This window comes from Scyliorhinus canicula, chromosome 17 (assembly GCF_902713615.1).
Source record: "Scyliorhinus canicula chromosome 17, sScyCan1.1, whole genome shotgun sequence".
Lineage (NCBI taxonomy): Eukaryota > Metazoa > Chordata > Chondrichthyes > Carcharhiniformes > Scyliorhinidae > Scyliorhinus > Scyliorhinus canicula.
This window is the reverse complement of record NC_052162.1, coordinates 114,632,742-114,647,103: the sequence shown is the minus strand read 5'-3', so window position 1 is coordinate 114,647,103 and position 14,362 is coordinate 114,632,742. Positions and strand designations below refer to the sequence as shown.

Here is a 14,362-nt window from a genome sequence, read left to right as displayed (position 1 = left end):
AAACTTCCTCCTGTTTCCAACATCTGTGAGTAAAACAATTTATTCTCTCATTCTCACCTTCAATTGGCCACTTGTAGCAACTGAAGGGAAAGGAAGTGAATCCAGGGAGGGCATAGACTCTGGAAAGCTTGGCCCAGATCTCTCTCTCTTAAAGACATTGACATCCTTTGCTCCCTTAACAATGACACATTTGGTTGTCTGGTTAAACCAGAGGAAGGAGCAATGCTCCGAAAGCTCGTGTTTGAAACAAACCTGTTGGACTTTAACCTGGTGTTGTAACACTTCTTACTGTCTGGTTAAAATGATGGTCTCTTTCCCAATGTTCACAATTAAAGGACTGGTTTACCCAGGAGATGGCTGACATTAAATTAATATCAGGCATAGTCATGTCTGGTGTTGTTATATGGTACAGATTAATTATATTATTGCTGGATCTGTAATAAAGTATATTAATGATTCCTTCCAGTCAGGTAATATTAATCATCACTTAATATTAAATAACTTGAGTATTACTGAAAAGAGGGAAACGCAATCAAAACGTTTCATCGTCAGGACAGATGCAAGAATACCGAATTTCAAAGGGAACACTTTGTATTTCTTCAGAAAACAGGATCTGATTGGTTGGCAAGTCATAACTGATTGGATAATTCTTCGATAAGTCTCTGTCTTATGCGTATTCAAAAAAGGTGCTAAATAGCCAGGTAATTTAAATCCAGTACTTTAAATAACTACCAGGTCTCCATTTCTTGCAGGGAATCAGTGAGCAGGGATCTGTCAATCAGCCTGAATCAGCACCTTCAGGAAATTTGGGAGGATGGGTGATGGAAAGTGAGTCACAGCAGAGTGAGAATGGTGGCGGGGGGGAGGGATGGAGATTTACAGCTTTTGGGGAATGAGAGAGGAAAGAATGTTCCACAGAAACTAGAATTGTCTGGTTTGAATCTCTATCCTGTAATAACAGTGATTAATTTTGTAAACTCCTTTTAAAGGATATCAGAAGGGGAGGATTTGCAGACTGAAATCCCAGTTCAAACGTCACATCAAAATATGACAGAGGCACTCGACTCATCAGGTCCTGAATATCATCAACCTTGGAATCTGGAAGGAGATGTGTTTGTCTGTTCCGTCTGCTTCTGAAGGGTTTAAACATCAGTATGACTGGAAAAGCACTGAGACACACAAACACACACCTGAGTGAGAGTTCCAGTGAGCTGACTGCGGAAAAAGCTTTCACTGTTTTTTTCCTTATTTGTTCATAGGCTTCGCTGGCTGGGCCAGCATTTATTGCCCATCCCTCATTACCCTTGAGCAGACAGTTAAGAGTCAACCATATTGCTGTGGGTCTGGAGTCACATGTAGGCCAGACCAGGTAAGGGCAGCAGATTTCATTTGTAAAGGACATTAGTAAACCAGATGGGTTTTTACGACAATCGACAATGGTTTCATGGTCATCTTTAGACTTCTTTGTAATTCAAATTTCATCATCTGCAGTGGTGGGATTCGAACTGGGGTCTCCTGAGCGTTACCCTGGGTTTCTGGTTTACTAAGGCAGTGACAATACCACTGCGCCATAGACAACCTGAAAAACATCACGCCATACACAGCGGGGAGAGACAGTACTCTCGTTCTGTGTGGACATCTCATGTGGTCTTCGAACCCTGAGAAACATAAGGACACCCACACCATGGAGAAACCGTGGAAATGTGGGGACTGTGGAAAGGGCTTCAGATCCCCATCAAAGCTGGAAACACATCGCCGCAGTCACAATGGGGAGAGACCGTACACCTGCCCTGAGTGTAGGAAGGGATTCAGTTCTGCAAGCCACCCGAGGACGCACCAGCGAGTTCACACAGGGAAGAGACCTTTCACCTGCATTGAATGTGGGAAGGGATTCACTCAGTCATCCAGCCTGCAGACACACCAGCGAGTTCACACCGGGGAGAGGCCATTCACCTGCTCTGTATGTGGGAAACAATTCACCCAGTTATCTAGCCTGCTGAAACACAATGTCGCCCACAGTAATGAGAGACCCTTTAAATGCTCTGAATGTAAGAGTGCTTTCAAAAGCTCTCAGGTACTGATGGAGCACCAGCGCATTCACACTGAGGAGAGACCGTTCAGCTGCTCCCACTGCACAAAGAGGTTTAGAATGTCATCCAGCCTGTGGAGACATCAGAAAGTTCACACTGGGGAGAGGCCATTCAGCTGCACTATTTGTGGGAAGAGATTCATTCAGTTAACGCATCTGCAGAAACACCAGCGAGTTCACACTGGGGAGAAGCCTTTCACCTGCTCCCAGTGTGGGAAGGGATTCACTCAGTCATCCCACCTGCTGACACACCAGCAGGTTCACGAATGATTACGTTTGGATTCTGCTGTTATTGCTGCTGTTAATCACATCCAGGACTGAACCCTGTTGATTCTGACACTTGGTGAAGTGGGACTGGCCGGCCTCATGTCTTTGCTTCCAGTGGGCTGATGCTCTTTGAGCTTGGGAGAGCACATTTCCACTGAAATGATCCACAAAAGCTGATGAACGGCATTTATTTTATCCTGGATAGTAAATAATGTTTCCTCCCCACTACAGGTAGATCTAAAATAAATGAAGAAAAAAACTGAAAAAATTCAGCAGGACTGACAGCATCTGTGGAGAAAGAAACCAAGTTAATGTTTCATGTCCAATGTAACTCCACTAAAGAGAGGGAGAAATGTGATGGGTTTGATGCTGGTGAGAAAGGGGGAGGGTCAGACAGAACAAAAGGGAAAGTCAGGGATTGGTTAGGGGGTGGGTGAGATTAAATGACAAAAATGTCCTGGAACAAAAGGCAAAGGGAGAGGTAATGGTTGTAGTAAAGAAACAAAGCATTGGTCCAGAGTAAGTGTTAATGGCAGAATAAAGGACAGCTCTGTCTGGAAGCAAAAAACATGAAAACAAGATGCAGACTGGCACTCGGCAAAAACACAAATCAAAATGGAGGAGAGAGTTCAGGGTGTGAAGTTTCTGAACTCAATGTTGAGCCCAGAAGGCTGTAAGTGCCTCATGGGAAGATGAGGGGCTGTTGGTCCAGCTTGTGTTGGGCTTCTCCGGAACATTGCAGCAGGCTGAGGACAGAAATGTGAGCCTGAGAGCAAGATGGTGAATTCTAATGGCAGCAAGCGGACGGTCAGGGTCAGGCTTGTGGACTGAGCGGAGGTGTTCCACAAAGAGGGCAGGGAACAGGCTACAGATGAATTAAAGAGAAACCATTTGGGTCCAGAACATTGTGAACATCCTTTTACTCTGGTTGTATTTGATCTTCAAGTCATTTTGTGTTTTTTTTAACCATGTTCTGTTTCATCAATAAACATTTATTAGTACAAATATTAGATTTTTCTGTACTTTTCATTGGATAGGTGTACTTTAGGGAAAGTGGATGAGAGGGGTTGACAGGCTCTTTAACAGAAAGTGAATCCCTCTAAGGTAATTGGCAAAGGAGCCAGAGGGGCAGATGACATTTTATTTTATTTTTTGACAGCGAGTTGTTCTGATCTAGAACATAGAACAGTACAGCACAGAACAGGCCCTTCGGCCCTCGATGTTGTGCCGAGCAATGATCACCCTACTCAAACACACGTATCCACCCTATACCCGTAACCCAACAATCCCCCCATTAACCTTATACTACGGGCAATTTATCATGGCCAATCCACCTAACCCGCACATCTTTGGACTGTGGGAGGAAACCGGAGCACCCGGAGGAAACCCACGCACACACGGGGAGGACGTGTAGACTCCGCACAGACAGTGACCCAGCCAGGAATCGAACCTGGGACCCTGGAGCTGTGAAGCATTGATGCTAACCACCATGCTACCGTGCTGCCCTTAATCTGTCTGAAAGCAGATTCAATAGTATCTTTCCGCAGGAGAAATACTTGAAAGGGAAGAATTTGCAGGGCTGTGGGGAAGAGCAGAGCAGTTGGATGAATCAAATAATTCTTTCAAAGAGATAGCAGTAGTACAATGGGCCAAATGGACTCCTCTTGCAGGCTGGGAATCTGAGCCTCTAACTTTTGTGAGGGTTAAAAGGGGCTGATTTCAAGGGCAGTGTGGTGGCGCAGTGGTTAGCATTGCTGCCTCACAGCGCCGAGGTCCCAGGTTCGATCTCGGCTCTGGGTCACTGTCCTTGTGGAGTTTGTATTCTCCCCATGTGTGCATGGGTTTGCTCCGGGTGCTCCGGTTTCCTCCCACAGTCCAAAGATGTGCGGGTTAGGTGGATTGGCTATGCTAAATTGCCCATAGTGTCCTAAAAAAAGTAAGGTTAAGGAGGGAGGGAGGGGGGGAGGGGGGGAGGGGGGGGGGGGGGGGGGGGGGTTGTTGGGTTACGGGTAGATACGTGGGCTTGAGTAGGGTGATCATGGCTCGGCACAACATCGAGGGCCGAAGGGTCTGTTCTGTGCTGTACTGTTCTATGTTCTATGTGCAGGTGGATTGGTCACACTAAATAGCCCCTTAATTGGAAAAGAAATAAATTGGGTACTCTAAATTTATTTTTAAAAAGGGTCAGATTTCATTGCAGCCTCTTCCCTGTATATGTATTTAAAGAGACGGGTTTCTCTTTAGCTCTGAGTGACCAATATAACAATTGGTTGGAGGCCCATTTCCCAGTCAGTCCTCATGCACCTTCCTGACTCTATTAGCGCGATGCCCAGGGCAGTTTCCCAACTGGGACACAGGCCTCATTATTTTTAGCTAAATTCAGCCTCAGCTCCGTCTCCTGCCTGTCATTGACATGAGCAATAGAGACAGAAAGGTGCCCGAGGCTCAGATGGGAAGTAGCAACTTGTGGCTCTAAACCAACAATTCAACATTTGTCGGTCATTTATTTGTCAGTCATTGTTCTTTATTCTCGGGTTTTTATGATTAGATTTAGGCACTGGAGGCAAATGTGGGGGCTTAAAGGGTATTTTCCCTTTCCAACTTTGTATTGTCAATAGTGTCAGCCGTGGCTCAGTGGGCAGCTCTCTCACCTCTGGGGTCAGAAGGTTGTGGATTCAAATCCCAGTCAAGGGACACAAAAATCACGTCCAACATTCCTGGTCCCAGCACTGAGGGAGTGCTGCACTGTCAGAACAACCTTCTTTCAAATAAGATGTTAAACTGAGGCCCTGTCTGCCCCTCTCAGGTGGGTGTAAAAGTTCCCACAGCCGCTATTTTGAAGAGCAGGGGAGTTATCCCCGGTGTCCTGGTCAATATTTATCCCTCAGTCAACATCACTAAAAACAGATCACCTGCTCATTATCACATTGCTGTGTGTGGGATCTTGCTGTGTAAATTGGCTGCTGCTTTTCCTATATTGCAACAATGACTACACTTCACAGGTACTTCACTGGCTGTAAAGCACTTTGGGACGTCCTGTGGTTATGAAAGATGCTATAGAAATGCAAGTTTTTAAATCGAAGATTTATGTTTTCTGAACTTACCATTTAATAAATTCACTTTGATTCAGACAAGGCAATTAAGACAAAGCCAGAATTCACTTGATATTAAATTTCAAAAGTTTATTCAAAAAAAACTTTAAGACATTGACTTTTCCAACTTCAGGTGGGTGATCAGTCTGTAGCAGCGTAACCCTCTCTGGCTCCTTCTTTGACAGTAATTCGTGTGGAATTCAGCCTCGGGAGTCTGGCTCCTTCTTTGACAGTAATTTCCTTGGAATTCGGACTCAGGAGTCTTCAGTACGTGGCCAGCAAGGAAGACCTTCAGAACCTCTACTTTTATTCCCAAAGTGACCATTACCTCACGTCAGAGTTGGGTCTGTTGTAACATGACCATTGGTCAATTTGGTCACTGGATTAATTTAATTGGATCCCCAATTACTGACACCACCTTCTCTCATTATCTCAGACAGGAATACAATAGAACTATTTCATACTATCCCTTTATCTGATTCTATACAATCCCTGATTCATACAGTTTCAAATGTTGAGGCTAATCAGAGCTTGAAGGTCTCTCTTGCCAGTACATTTATCCTCATTGCATTCTTTACAGACACAGCAATTAAGCTTTTACATTTTTACAGCAAATAAAACCCAGTCTCTCACTTTCACTACTGATTCATTGTTAATCATTTTAATTGTCACTCAATTAAGGCTCATTATTTATTCAGCCATCTGTTACTGACTGGCAGCTAATTAATACAGTAATCTTTAATTAATACATTTGGTTAATACAATATCCACTGGTTGAAAAAGACTGTTTTATGGAAGACAATCACTTTCCTTCTTACTAACTTTGATTGGATTGAACAATGAGTCTTCGACCTGAGCCAGGCTTTGGCAGGATGATACCCTGTAGCTTTACAAAATTCTGGAACAATGTGAAACAATTTCGCCTTATTCATCAGTTTCGAGAAACAGTTTGGTTTATACAGAATGAATTTTTAAAATAAAGGTCCAGTCAGGTTTCAGAGTTTAACTTGGCTTCCTTAACCTTGTTGCTTATAACAATGAAGATGACGAGTGATTGATTTTTAGAACGAAATATAATTAATGAGGCATACCCAGAATTTCCAACATTACAACAGTGACTACACTTCAAAATTACTTCAAAGGCTGTAAAAAGCTTTAGGAGATTATGTGGTCATGAAACGTGTTATCGAAATAGATATAGAATCCCTTGAGTGCAGAAGGAGGCCATTTAGCCCATCGCGTCAACACCGATTCTTCCAAAGAGCACTCTACCCATATTCACTCACCCGTAACGGAAGAGAAAATGTTGGGAAATCTCAGCAGTTCTGGCAGCATCTGTAGGGAGAGAAAAGAGCCAACGTTTCGAGTCCAATGACTCTTTGTCAAAGTCAACAGTCAGAGAACATGGGGAATATTTATACATAGGAGTGAGAATGAAAGATGAGTCATAGTCACAGAAACCCAGGGTAACGAGGTAATATTCCCCACATTCTCTGTCTGTTAGCTTTGACAAAGAGTCATTGGACTCAAAACTTTAGCTCTTTTCTCTCCTTACAGATGCTGCCAGATCTGCTGAGATTTTCCAGCATTTTCTCTTTCGTTTCAGATCCCATCATCCGCAGTAATTTGCTTTTATCCACTCACCCATAACCTAACCTGCACATCCCTGGACACTGAGGGGCAATTTATCAGGGCCAATCCTCCTAGCCCATACATCTTAGGACTGTGGGAGGAAACCAGGGCACTCAGTGGAAACCCACACAGACAGAGGGAGAACGTACAAACCACACACAGACAGTGACCAAGGCCAGAATTGAACATGGGTCCCCGGTGCTGTGAGGCAACAGTGCTAACTACTATGCCATTGTGCCACTCAAATAAATGTAATTTATTTTTAGAACTAGTCCCCAAACTTGGATATATCACACTCGGTCCACTCACCAAGATCACTCATGAAGACTGAGACTTGATTTGATGTAACAACCTTGTCTTTCACTGCAATTCAAATACCCTATGAAATTCCAAACACAGTATTTCATGAAAGTATTTGATTTAAAACAGAATGACTTGTTGTGATTTGGGATTCACTGCCTGACAATGGTGCAGGAAGTAAATTCTACTGTAACTTTCAAAAGGGAACTGGACAGATTCTGCAGGAAAATAAACTTGCAGGGTGATGGGACCAATGAGATTGTTCATTCATAGAGCTAGCATGGGAATGGTGGGCTTAATGGCCTCCTTCTTTGCCCTTTGATTCCTGTTTACATTTGAAGAAAATCTTAGACTTGAAGCAGAGCTTGGCAGTATTTGGGAAATACCTGAAATTCACTTCCTACCAGGGGGTAGAAGCGGAGATGATGGAACGTTTCCAAAAGGAAATTGGATGGGCTTTTGAGGGAAATAAACCAACAGGGAGACGGGAATAGAACAGGGCAATCATTTGATCAATAGAAATCTACAAGTTGAGAATCTTTGGAATTCTCTATCCCAGAGGGCTGTGGGAGCTCAGTCATTGAGTGTGTTTAAAGCAGAGACTGACAGATTTCGAAATCCCAATAACACAAAGGACTATGGGGATAGTGTGGGGGAAAAGCATTGAAGTGGATGATCAGCCATGATTGTATTGAATGGTGGGGCAGGCTCGACGGGCCGAATGGCTAATTCCTGCTCCTATGTTCCAATGGTAGAAAGATAGGTCGGAAAGTAAATTGTGAAAAGGACACAATGAGGTTACAAAGGGATATAGATCGGTTAAGTGAGTGGGGAAAAGATCTGTAAAATCTAGTATTATGTGGCAAAATGTGACATTGTCCATTTTGGCACAAAGAATAAAAAAGCTTATTGTCTAAATGGTGAGAGATTGCAGAGCTCTGAGACTCAGAGGGATCTGGGTGTCCAAGAGCATGAATCACAAAAGGCGAGTAGACAGGTACAGCAAATAATTAGGAAAGCTAATAGAATGTTATTGTTTATTGTGGGGGAATTGAATACAAAAGTAGGGAGGTTATGCTTCAGTTCTACAGGACATTGGTGAGACCACATCTGGAGCACTATGTACAGTATTGCTCTCATTTAAGGAATGATGTCAATGTGTTGGAAGCAGTTCAGAGAAGGTTTACTGGACTCGTACCTGGAATTGGAGGCTGGTCTTATGAGGAATGATTGGACAGGCTGGGCTTGTGTCCGATGGAGTTTAGGTGACTTGACTGAACCGTATAAGATGCTGAGGGGCCTTGACAGGGTGGATGTGGAAAGGATGTTTCCTCTTGTGGGAGAATCGAGAAATTGGAGTCACTTTAAAAGTAATAACTTGTCCATTTAAGACAAAGGAGAACGTATTCAATGAGAGGATCGCGAGTCTTTGGAACTCTCTTCCTCAAAGGGCAGTGGAAACAGAGTCTGTGAGTATTTTTAAGGCAGAGCTGGATAAATTCTTGCCAAGAAGGTGAAAGGTTATCGGGGGGTCAGCAGGAGTGTGGAGTTGAGGTTACAATCAGATCAGCCGTGAACATATTGAATGGTGGAGCAGGCTCGAGGGGCCGAGTGGCCTACTCCTGCTCCATATGTTATCACATCCTTTATAATAGATTGCAGCATTTTCCCTCCTACTGATGTCAGGCTCATGTGTCTGTGGTTCACCGTTTTCTCTCACCCTCCTTAAATAGTGGGGTTACATTTACCACCTTCCAATCTGCAGGAACCGTTCCAGAATCTATAGAATTGTGAAAGATGATCACCAATGTATCCACTATCTCTACAGCCGCCTCCTTCAACACTCTGGGATGTAGAGCATCAGCTTTTGGGGATTTATTAACTTTGAACCACATTAATTTCTCCAGTGCTACTTTTTCACTGATACTAATCTCTTTCAGATCCTCGTGCTCACTGGTCCCTTGGTTCTCTCGTGTTTTGGGGACAATTTCTGTATCTTCCTCCGTGAAGACAGACACACATTGTTTAGTTTCTCTGCCATTTCCTTATTTCCCATTATAAACTCTCCTGTCTTTCTCTGGAATGGACCCACATTGGTCTTTGCTAATCTTTCCCTTTCGACATTTCTACAGGTGCTTTTCCAGGCTGTTTTTATGTTTCTCGCTAGTTTGCTCTCATATTCTATCTTCTCTTGATCAGTTTATTGGTCCTCCTTTGCTGAATTCTAAACAAGTTCCCAATCCTCAGGCTTGCTACTATTTGGGCCACTTGAAATGAAATGAAAATCGCATATTGTCACGAGTAGGCTTCAATGAAGTTACTGTGAAAATCCCCTAGTCGCCACATTACAGCACCTGTCCGGGGAGGCTGGTACGGGACTCGAACCGTGCTGCTGGCCTACTTGGTCTGCTTATCAAAGCCAGCGACTTAGCTGAGTAAACTAAACTAGCCACTTTATGAGCCTCTTCCTTTGATCCAATGAATTTTTAATATTTCTTGTTCGCCCCGGTTGCATCATTTTTCCTGTCTCAGATTCCCTGAGAGAGAAAGAGAAGAGAGAATGAAATGCAGTCCTGGATGTAATTGAAGCAGAAACAATAACAGCAGAATCCATCACTGTGATCAATTGTGAACTTGTTGGTGTCTCAGCAGGGACGAGGAAGCACAGAATCCCCTCCCACACTGAGAGCAGGTGAACGGCCTCTCCCCAGTGTGAACTCGCTGGTGTTTCTTCAGGCTGGATAACTCACTGAATCCCTTCTCACACTGAGAGCAGGTGAACGGCCTCTCCCCAGTGTGAATGCGTCGATGAATCTCCAGCTCTGATGGGATTCTGTATCCCTTCCCACAGTCTCCACTTTTCCACCGTTTCTCCATATTTTGAGTCTCCTCGAGTCTCTCCAGGTCGGACAATCAGTTGAAGCCTCGTCCACACACAGAACACGTGTACGGTCTCTCCCCGCTGTGAATGGTGTGATGTTTTTCAGTCTGTGTAACTGTTTAAAGCTCTTTCCACAGTCAGTGCTCTGGAACACTCTCACTCGGGTGTGTGTGTCTCGGTGCTTTTCCAGTCACAATGATGTTTAAAATCTTTTGAAGCCAACAAGTTGGGCAAACATTACTCCTTCTAGATAATGGCCGATGAATCGAGTGACTGTCAGAACGAGACGTGACGTTTGAGATTTCTGTCTGTAAATCCCATCCTTTTAACATCCTGTAAAAGGAATTTACAAAAGACATTACTGTCAGTACAGGATAGAAATTCAGATCAGATTATTTTAATTTCTCAGCAACATTCTTTCCTCTCTCATTCCCCAAAAGGTGTAAATCTCCATCCCACACACTCTCCCTCCATTCTCACTCTGCTGTATCTAATATTCACCCTCCCAATTCTCCTGAAGGGGCTGATTCTGGGTGATTGACAGATCCATGCTCACTGCTTCCTGTCCTGGACACAGAGATCATAACAAATAGGAGCTGCAGTTGGCCATTCAGCCCATCGAGCCTGCTTAACCATTCAATGGGATCAGTGGCCGATCTACCTCAGCACCACTTTCCCACACTATCCCCCATCTCCCTCACTATCTTCAATATCTAGAAACATGTCAATCTCTGTCTTGAAAATACTTGATGACTGAGGCCCCACAATCCTCTGGGGTAGAGAATTCCAAAGCTTCACTACATTGTCTTTAAATTCATTGAAGACCCCGGCCCCATGTCACTGTCCGTGTGGAGTCTGCACATTCTCCCCGTGTCTGCATGGATCTCACCCTCACAACGTAAAACGATGTGCAGGGCCGGGGAATTGGCCATGCTAAGTTGCCCCTTAATTGGAAAAAAGAATTGGGTCTTCTAAATTTTTTTTAAAATAAATTAATTTATGGGATTTGGGCGTCCCTGGTCAGGCCAGTATTTGTTGCCCATCCCGAGTTGCCCTTCAGAAAGTGGTGGTGAGTGGCCTCTTTGCACACCCACTGTGCTGTTAGCGAGGGAGTTCCAGGATGTTGCCCAAGCGACAGTGAAGGAACGGTGATATATTTCCAAGTCGGTCTGGTGAGTGACTTGGAAGGGAACCTCCAGGTGGTGGGGTTCCCAGGTATCTGCTGCTCTTGTCCTTCGAGATGGCAGTGGTCGCTTTGCTGAGCACCTTCGGTCTGTGCGCATTCAGGACCCTGACCTTCCCGTTGCTCGCCATTTTATTTATTTATATAAATTTGGAGTACCCAATTCATATTTTCCAATTAAGGGACAGTTTTACCGTGCCGATCCTCCTACACTGCACATCTTTGGGTTGTAGGGGCCAACGCCAAGCAGACACGGGGAAAATGTGCAGACTCCACATGGACAGTGACCCAGAGCCGGGATCGAACCTGGAACCTCGGCGGCATGAAGCAGCAGTGATTAACCACTATGCCACCATGCTGTCCCTACGTGCCATTTTAACACAAGACCCTGCTCCCACGCCTTCCCTTGACTTGCCCTTGCAATGTTCCATTGACGCTCAACGCAAACGGGAGGAACAGCATATCATCCTCCGGTTAGAAACACTACAGCCTTTCAGTCTCAACATCAAATTCAACAACTTCAGATGATTAGCTCTACCCCACCTCAACCCCTTTAGTTTCATTCTATTTCATTTGAACTGTCTATTACCTTTTATTTCTTTCTTGTCTTTCTTCTTATATATATTTCCCCCTCACTCTTTCCCCCTATCTTATCCCCCCTTTCTTTACCTTTTGTCCCCTTTGCTTCCCGCTTCCCCTCTTTTTCTCATTTTCCCTCTCTCCCATCCATGCCCCCCTCCCCCCACATCTACATCTGTCACAGCTTACCCTCTGATTTTAGTTTCTCTGCTGTTTGGTCTTTCTCACCTTTTATTCGCTCTGGGGACTGCCATTATAATCTTTATTTTATTAATAATCTTTATTGTCACAAATAGAATTACATTAACACTGCAATTAAGTTACTGTGAAAAGCCCCTAGTCGCCACATTCCGGCACATGTTCGGGCACACACAGGGAGAATTCAGAATGTCCAAATGACCTAACAGCACATCTTTCGGGACTTTTGGGAAGGAACCGGAGAACCCGGAGAAAATCCACACAGACACGGGGAAAACGTGCAGACTCCACACAGTGACCCAAGCCGGGAATTAAACCCGGGACCCAGTGCTGTGAAACCACATTGCTAACCACTGTGCTGCCCTTCTTTTTCCTTTGTTTCTGTAGTTATGACTGATCTTTCTTTCCCTCGCCCAATGGTATAAATGTCTCCCACTTTCTATCCTTTTTAGCTTTGACAAAGGGTCATCTGGACTCAAAAACATAGCTCTTTTCTCTCCTCACAGATGCTGCCAGACCGGCTGAGACTTTCCAGCATTTTCTCTTCTGGAAATATATAATGTAGCTCTACAGTACAATATTACACAACTAGAAATAATAATAAATGTGCTTTATTACAGAGCCAATAATATATCTAATCTGTACAATATAACAACATTACATTTATTTCAATTAATTTACTGTCCCCTTACATGTCAGCTATCTCCTGGGGAAACCAGCCCTTTAATTGTGAACACTAGAAAAGAGACCATCAGGGGCAGCAAGGTAGCACAGCTGTTAGCCCAGTTGCTTCACAGCTCCAGGGTCCCAGGTTCGATTTGCGGTTTGGTTCACTGCCTGTGCGGAGTCAGCATGTTCTCCCTGTGTCTGTGTGGGTTTCTTTGGGTGCTCTAGAGAACATTACAGAGCAGTACAGGGCCTTTGGCCCTCGATGTTGCGCCTACCTGTGAAACCACTCTAAAGCCCATCTACACTATTCCCTCATCATCCATATGTTTATCCAATGACCATATTACTCACTTTATTACAATGACCATATTAGGGGCAGCACGGTAGCATGGTGGTTAGCATAAATGCTTCACAGCTCCAGGGTCCCAGGTTCGATTCCCGGCTGGGTCACTGTCTGTGCGGAGTCTGCACGTCCTCCCCGTGTGTGCGTGGGTTTCCTCCGGGTGCTCCGGTTTCCTCCCACAGTCCAAAGATGTGCGGGTTAGGTGGATTGGCCATGCTAAATTGCCCGTAGTGTCCTAAAAAGTAAGGTGGGGGGGGGTGTTGTTGGGTTCCGGGTATAGGGTGGATACGTGGGTTTGTGTAGGGTGATCATGGCTCGGCACAACATCGAGGGCCGAAGGGCCTGTTCTGTGCTGTACTGTTCTATGTTCTACTCTCTGAGTAACGAACCTACCTCTGACATCTGTCCCATAGCTATCTCCCATCAATTTAACGCTATGTCTGAGGAAGTGAACAAACAAATATGATAGACAGTAGGATTATTAGTTAGAATAATGTAGATGATAGTGCAGTCCTGAGGGTAGTGAGTTCATAGACAGAGAACAAAGGGATGAGCACAGCATGGCTAGGAAGGGGGGAAGGGAGCTTTGCCTCGTGGAGAGAATGGTGAAAAGGATGATGGGTAACAAGAGGCCCAGGATTGGGAAATGCGAAGTGAGCCAATCAGGATATATGGCCAGGTCAGAAGGTGTATAGAATGACCTATGGGAAGCTTGTATGCAAATCTTGATCTGATTTGAACTATATGTGCTGTGATTTCTTTGTGTACTCTCTCACTTATTTTTGGGAGCTTTAGAAGATGGCTGTGTGTTCTGAGGTCCTACGAGTGAGTCAGCCTTGCAAGCTGGTTAAAATAAATAATAATTGATACCTGCAAATCCGTCTCAAATTTTATTGAGCCCAGACTGGCAGAAAAAGAATCAGAGATTGTCATGTCCCCTCGTGCTAGGCATTACCATCCGAGGAAAAAGGCTCTCATGTCCTCCAGTTTCCTCTTACAGTCCAAAGATGTGCAAGTTAGGTGGATTGGCCATGATAAATTGCTCTTTGTGTGCAAAAGGTTTAGGTGAGATTACTGGGTTAGGGGGATGAGGTGGGCTTAAGTAGAGTGCTCTTTCCAAGGGCTGGTG

General features: G+C 44.5%; 1 protein-coding gene across 1 annotated transcript; it reads left to right on the top strand.

Moving 5' to 3' along the window:
* Positions 1–1,427: 1,427 nt before the first annotated feature.
* Positions 1,428–2,293, top strand: LOC119952220 (gastrula zinc finger protein XlCGF49.1-like; the record flags this gene model as incomplete). Its single annotated transcript, XM_038775869.1, has 1 exon — positions 1,428–2,293. A coding segment is annotated over exon 1 (651 nt), but the record flags the coding sequence as incomplete, so codon positions are not given.
* Between the last annotated feature and the right edge of the window lie 12,069 nt (positions 2,294–14,362).